The sequence below is a fragment of the Gracilinanus agilis genome, unplaced genomic scaffold, assembly GCF_016433145.1.
Source record: "Gracilinanus agilis isolate LMUSP501 unplaced genomic scaffold, AgileGrace unplaced_scaffold5545, whole genome shotgun sequence".
In the NCBI taxonomy this organism is placed as follows: domain Eukaryota; kingdom Metazoa; phylum Chordata; class Mammalia; order Didelphimorphia; family Didelphidae; genus Gracilinanus; species Gracilinanus agilis.
In genome coordinates this window covers 1-6,657 of record NW_025390743.1, presented here as the reverse complement: position 1 = coordinate 6,657, position 6,657 = coordinate 1, and the positions used below count along the sequence as shown (strand labels likewise).

The window sequence follows — 6,657 nt, the reverse complement described above, 5'->3', positions numbered from 1 at the left end:
TCAGGCTCCAAGTCTGGCACTCTGTTTGCTATGCCAGCCTGTCTCTGACACCTTGATTTAGATCTACATTTCACATAGCTTTGACAAAACCTAGCAGATTCACGTGAAGCCTTCATTAGGCAAGTTACATCATTTCCAGAGGATACATCATTCCACAGCAGCTTGGATAGCTTCAGCCAGCTCTATTTTGAACTTCCATAAGCTCTAGGTTTTTCAGACTTTGTTAATGTTGGCCTGTCCTCAGTTTTTTTGGAAGGAAATAGCTTTCTTTTATTTCCATTGAAGGCTGAACTGGAGGAAGAAAGTCTAACGAGGCAAAAGATGAGTAGTTATCACCTGACTATCTGCCTATCATCAGTGCCAAAGCAAGGGCCCCATCATCAGATGTCATAACATGTTTTTGCATTGATTTCATCCTGCAGGTGCGGACACGGGGGTCAATAAAGAGGAGGCCTCCCTCAAGAAGATTCAGACGGTCTCAGTCAGACTGTGGGGTAGATCTGGGAGATTTGGGGGCAGCTGAATCATCTCAGGAGAATGGTGCCAAGGAAGAGGACAGTGATGAGGTGTTTGGATCCAAGAGCAAAGGCTTGGAGTCTCCCCAGTCTGGTAACAGGGCAATGGGCAGAGAATTGAGGAGAAAGCTGGAGTCTGATGACAAACCTCTGCTAAGGAGATCATGCAGTATGACCGAGAACCCAACAGAAAAGAACAGAACCTTGGAAGAAGCTAAATCTTATGGGAATTCTGTGAAGAATCAAGAGGAGAAACAGCAGACTACAATAGAAGATGATGGAGAACCACAGAAAGCCATAGAAAATAAAGAGGAAACTACATGTGAGAACTCCAAGGGAGATAAAAAGGAGACATCTTTGGGGGATTCTGGAGGAGATAGCGAAGAAAAGACAAATGAGGTCCCTAGTTCAGAGAAGGAGGAGACATCTGAGAAAACTGAAGAAGATGAAGAGGAGAAACCTGGACAGAAGAACATAGGGGCTAAAGATAGAGACCCACAACAGAGAACTACTATAGGGGCAGATGAGGAGAGGCCCCAGAATACTCCTGAAGAGAAGGAAGGAGATAATATCAGTGAGCCAGAAAAAGACAAAGAAGAGAATGAGCAAAAGGAAAGTATTTCTGAGAAAACAGACAATCAAGAAATAACACACGATCAAGGAAGCACTCCTGGGGCAGAGCATTCTCAGCCAGTAACAAATTCTGAGACCACCAATGAAGCCTCAACTGTGCAATCCACCTGCAGTGCAGAGGTAAATTGGTAGTATTGCTAATTATCATCTGCCTTCCCTGTCACATGCCTCTTTCGTTAATAATTTATAAATCTGCTTCAGAGTGTAATAATGAAGGTTACCTAGGTGGCACAGTGGGTAGAGTGCCAGGTCCTCGGGAGTCAGGAAGACTCATCTTTGTGAATTCAAATCCAGTCTCAGACACTTCTTAGCTATGTGACCCTCAGAAAATCATTTAACCCTGTTGGTCTCAGTTTCCTCATCTGTAAAATGAGTTAGAGAAGGAAATGGCAAGCTGCTTCAGTAGCTTTGTCTAGCAAACCCCAAATGGGTTCACAAAGAGTCAGAAACACCACAACTGAACAACAACCATAATGTGTGATAACAAAGGATGTAGGCTCTCTAACCTTGTGCCTTGCTAGAGTGGAGAATGGTTCATTCTTCTATGAGGGTATTCTTTGTGTTAGTTTCCTTATCCATGGTTCTGGAATTTTTACCAAACAAAAGTAAATCCACTTGGGTGCCTGAAAAGTAAGTGGTCCACAGAAATTCCCTTCTCCTGACCTGTTCATTTGATCTGCAGTGAGGATGGAGCAAAGCAAGGTGATTTGACCCTAAGCTCCCCTCATACTCTTCCTCCTCCTTCTGGTCACCCAAATATGCCCAGCTGCTACCAAAATACATTGAAATTTGTTGTTTGGGAAATATTAAGAGAGTAAAGAGTAGCCCAAATGATTGAATTCAAGACCTAGGGATGTTGAACAGTAAGAGTTAGATGAAATTACAAGAATGAGTGAGAAGATGTTAGGTGGAGTTGAGGGAGAATTGGGGTGGGAGTAAGGGGAGGGGGAAGGGCTTCTCACCTGCTCTAAGTACCCTGAAGCCTAGCCACAGTAAGTGGGGAAAATGAGAAGGAAAGTCATTTGATAAAATTCTGTTCTTCTCCACATGGCTACAAAGCAAAGGTGGCCACTAGAGACCTTAGTCAGGGGATGTGATAGTACTGCTATTCTCCGCCCCAGTTGGGCCATAGCTAGCCTGGGGAACATAATTTAGATGGGACAATAATAAAATGAAGATCCATAAGAGGACAACCAAGATGAAGGGACTATAATACATGACATACTACTATTGGTTGAAGATACAACAGGGAGATGAGAAAATATATAGAAAATAAGCTGCCTGCCTTTAGGTATTGGAAGATTTGTCATATAGAAAAAAGATCAGACTTTTCCTGCTTGACCCCAGTGGGCAAGATTAGTTAGTATCTACAGAAAGAAGTTATAGGTAGTCAGATTTTGGTTCAACATCAAGGAAAAATTTTTAGCTATTAAAGCTTTCCAAACCCTCTGCCTTGGGATAGGGAAAGGAGAGATATAAAGAAAAGGTATTAAGTTCCCCATTATCAGAACTCTTCAAGAAGAGGTTAAGGGTATTATGAGGTTCATGAATCAGATTTGGATAGCCCCACATGATCTCTGAAATGCCTTCTAACTCTGAAATTCTGTAATGCATGCCATGCTGAAATCAATGTGACTCTAACTAAATAAGGGATGCTTTCGATTTCTGAAGGACCATTGATTATCAATTTGCACTACTAGAGATTAGCTCAGAGATCTCCATAACATCTTTATGAGGCAAATACTTGGAATAATTGGGAGAAAGGGGATATACAAGGGCAGCTGTGATATAATAGATAGAAAATTGGCCTTGAAGTCAGGAAAATTCAGGTTCAAATGTTTCTGAATCATACTATGTGACCCTAGAAAAGTTGTAACTTCTCCATTCTACAAATTTCAGGTATTAATCTTTATTGATGGAAGGAGTTTCTTCACCTGGAGATCTCTATGAGAATGAAATAATAGATTTAGTCCAAAACTTACAGACATAAAAATTTAATCCTGCCAAGTACTGTATGAGGCTCAAATGAAGGCGAGAGACAATAAGAGATATAAGAGACCAGATCAGTCAGTCATAGTAGAGTGAGGGAGTCAAAAGTATCATGGTGCAGATGGGGCTTGACTGAAACCCCAGAAGAATCTTTTCTATTTGTTTTGGATTTGCATGGGCATTGTCTCTATCCTTTTCTCCCTCCCTTTTGCAATGTGGCCAGGCAGATCCGGACTAGAGACTCAGGAAGCAAAAACTGATTGATTAAATGCTTTGGTAAATAAGCCCCATGTTCAGTGAAAACAACAGTATGGACTTTGGGTTAGATGAGAGACATGGGTTTGCCTTGTGGTAGTGGGTCCCTGAAGGATGCAAAGGACAGGGGCATTGTTGGGACATCCTGGAATCCTCAAAGATCTTCTGGGTGGCTGTAGATCTGTGTGACGCAAAGAGAAAGAAATTTGAAATCAGGAAACCTGGGTTCAAAGCCCAGGTATGCTGCTTATTAGTTGCATGACTTTGGGAAGGTCATTGGATGTCTCTGGACCTCAGGTTCTTTAGGACAGAACTCAGCAGTTCTTCCCAAGTTGAAATCTCTGATCCAGAGGCACTAATGCAAACAGAACAAACTTCGGCAAAATAATGAAGTTGGTTGAGATGGTATTTGCCCATCTAAGTTACCCTCAAACTGCTCCTGGTTGTACTGAGATCCCTCCTCTACCTCCAAAACAGCACTAAAACAATGGAGGCAGGTAGGTGATCCAATGGATAGAGCACCAGGCCTGGAATCTGGAAGATTCAATCTTGCCTAGGACACTTACTAGCTGTGTGACTCTGGGCAAATCATTGAGTCTGTTTGCTTCAGTTTCAACTGCAAAATGAGGATAATAATAGTATCCACCTCCTATTGGAATTGGGCTTTAAAAGGTTGGATAAAAATACATACAGGATAAGAGAGAAAGAGAAGGCATTTCAGACTTAAGAAACTGCATGACCAAAGACAAGGAGCCATAAGAATGCCAAACATAATGCAAAAAAGAGTCTGATCAGAATATTTTGTACATACTGGGAAGTGACATGAGATCCAACTTGATTCAATCCAACAAACTAAAATTTATTAAGTGTTGGAGGAGTTTCTTAACCTAGTTTCTTCTCTTTTCTTTTCTTTTTAATCTTTAGCTTCTGTCTTAGTATCAATTCTAAGGAAGAAGAGTAGCAGGGGCTAGGAAATTGGGGTTAAGTAACTTGCCCAGAGTCACACAGCTAGGAAGAGTCTAAGGACAGATTTGAACCCCAGGTCCTTTCAACTCCAGGTCTTGCACTCTATCCACTGTGCTACCTATCTGCCCCACAATATATTTCTAGAAGAATGCCTTTTCATAATGCTCAGCAGCAGAAAAGCTAAAGAAGAGGACTTCCTGTCTTAAATTTTTTCGTCATGATGAGTATTTAAGTAAATATAAATTAATTTCAGGAGGCAGAAAATATTAACAACTGGAAGATACTAGAAGGAATCTAGTGATTCTAAGAGATAAGAATAAGGAAAGGGTTTATTGTAAGCATGGGTTACAGCTTTGTGCAAAGACCTGGAGGTGGGAGAGATAATTTTATGTATGAGAAATAACTAGTAGCCCGGACATATCAGAGAATCACAGAAATACTGAAATATAGTTATATGTAGGACCAGGGCTTGCAGCAGATTTTACGTCAGTCATTCATGTACAAGCCTGATTAAATTTGCAGAAAATTTCACCAGTTAAGCAAGGTGATGAATTTTTTGGTGATAGCAATGATTAAAGATGGACTAAATTTTTAGAAGCTTATTGTCAGTAAATAAGGTGATGCTTTTTTTTATCATAGCAATGGTTAAAGACAGGAGACAGTATTCATAATGATAAGACCAGCAGTGAGAGTATAGCTAGTTATCTGTATTTGTGCCTTATCACCCTACCAGACTAATTCCAACAATAAAGAAAGCAAGATGGCGCCAGATGGTAGAGAAAGCCACAAATACAAAGCAAGGGAACTTAAACTTTGTATTCTAGGAGAATTGTTCAGGTATTAGCAGGATTTTCCCAGGCCCTTTTCCTAATTCATTTCTCTTCTCATCTCTTCCCAGGATGACACCAAAGTACAAGATACCAAAATGTAAAAAAAGAAAAAGAAAAAAGAAAAAAAGAGCTCTATTATCCACCCTTGATGAAGTTGCTGGAGTCATCTCTGGAAGTAGCAGCAACAGCATCTGCAGGGGAGAAAGAAGCTCTGTTGGGAGCTCATGGGATATCAGGAATGCCAAAGATCTAGAATCAGCCTGAAGTCAGAGAGGGTTACTGTTGCCTCATGGCTTCCAGGCTATACTGTTCTTTAGAGGAGTGGAATGAGAGGATTTCGATGTAAAAAGGCTTTTCACCAACAGAAATTTGGTGTAGGACATTCATTGCCAGATTTTATAGAAGAAACCTATTCAAAACCTCTCACCACCAAACTTGGAGTGAACCCAGAGTCTGGCTTTCAGGGGACTGTCCATCTAAGCAGCTGAGCTCTGAACACCAGACACTTTTCTTGAGTCATTTTTTGATGTAATCCATCAGACATGCCTATGTCTAAGTTGTAACCTTTGTAATTCTCTGAAATTCTTACAGTTTTCATATGTAAGTAAAAACAAATTTGGGAACAGGGTGGGGGTGGAATCAGGGTAAGGGATGGGTTAGAATGGAAAATAATGTGAATACTAAATCAGAAAAGACAGGCTTCTTTCAAAAAAATAGGACTTTTGAGACAAACTTGCAGCTCACTCAGCTTTGAGATGGCTAATCAGTTTTTCAAGGACTAAACTAGTTGAGGTAAGTGTTGAAACATTTGTTTCAACCTGTACCATATTTAGTGCAACAGTCTGAGCTTACTTTTCCTTTTGGAAATAGTCTTCCTAGCTTAGGACTGCCATGGCAACCCAGGCATCCTCCCTTTCCGCCATGTTGTGAGGGGGTAGCCTCTCCAGTGGAAAAGCAGGATGTCCTCAGCACCAGATGGGAAATCAAAACACCTGGACTTCATTCCTGACTCCTCTCCCTTTTCCTTCCTCTCCCTCCTCCTAACTCACTAGGTGGCCAAGTCAAACCCTTTGTTCCTCTGTTTCCTCATCCACCAAGTAAAACAAAACCTGCCCTCTACCGGCGTGAAAACTTATGGTGAGGGCAAGTTTATGTTGCTATTCCAGAAAACTTTTCTTAATGAAAAGATCTGTTAGTCTACTTTAAATATTGCCAGGTAGATGCTTTGTGGCCTTCAATACATGTGTCCTAGATGAAGGTAGTCATTCTTATTAGTTGTTTGGAAATTTGATCAAGGTCACTTAGCCCCAGGTGCCAAGCCCTTCATGCTCTTCCTCAAAGAGTTGCTATTAGGACTGAAGGTAAGGGCAAAGAAAAGAAAAGAAGAGAAAAGAAAAGTAGAGAAGAGAAAGAAAAGAAAAGAAAAGAAAAGAAAAGAAAAGAAAAGAAAAGAAAAGAAAAGAAAAGAA

General features: G+C 40.8%; 1 protein-coding gene across 1 annotated transcript; it reads left to right on the top strand.

Moving 5' to 3' along the window:
* Window positions 1-329: 329 nt before the first annotated feature.
* Window positions 330-6,595, top strand: LOC123256033 (capZ-interacting protein-like; the record flags this gene model as incomplete). The annotated part of the gene is made up of 2 exons (XM_044684730.1): window positions 330-1,268; window positions 5,257-6,595. Coding segments are annotated over 2 exons (972 nt in total), but the record flags the coding sequence as incomplete, so codon positions are not given.
* Window positions 6,596-6,657: the final 62 nt, after the last annotated feature.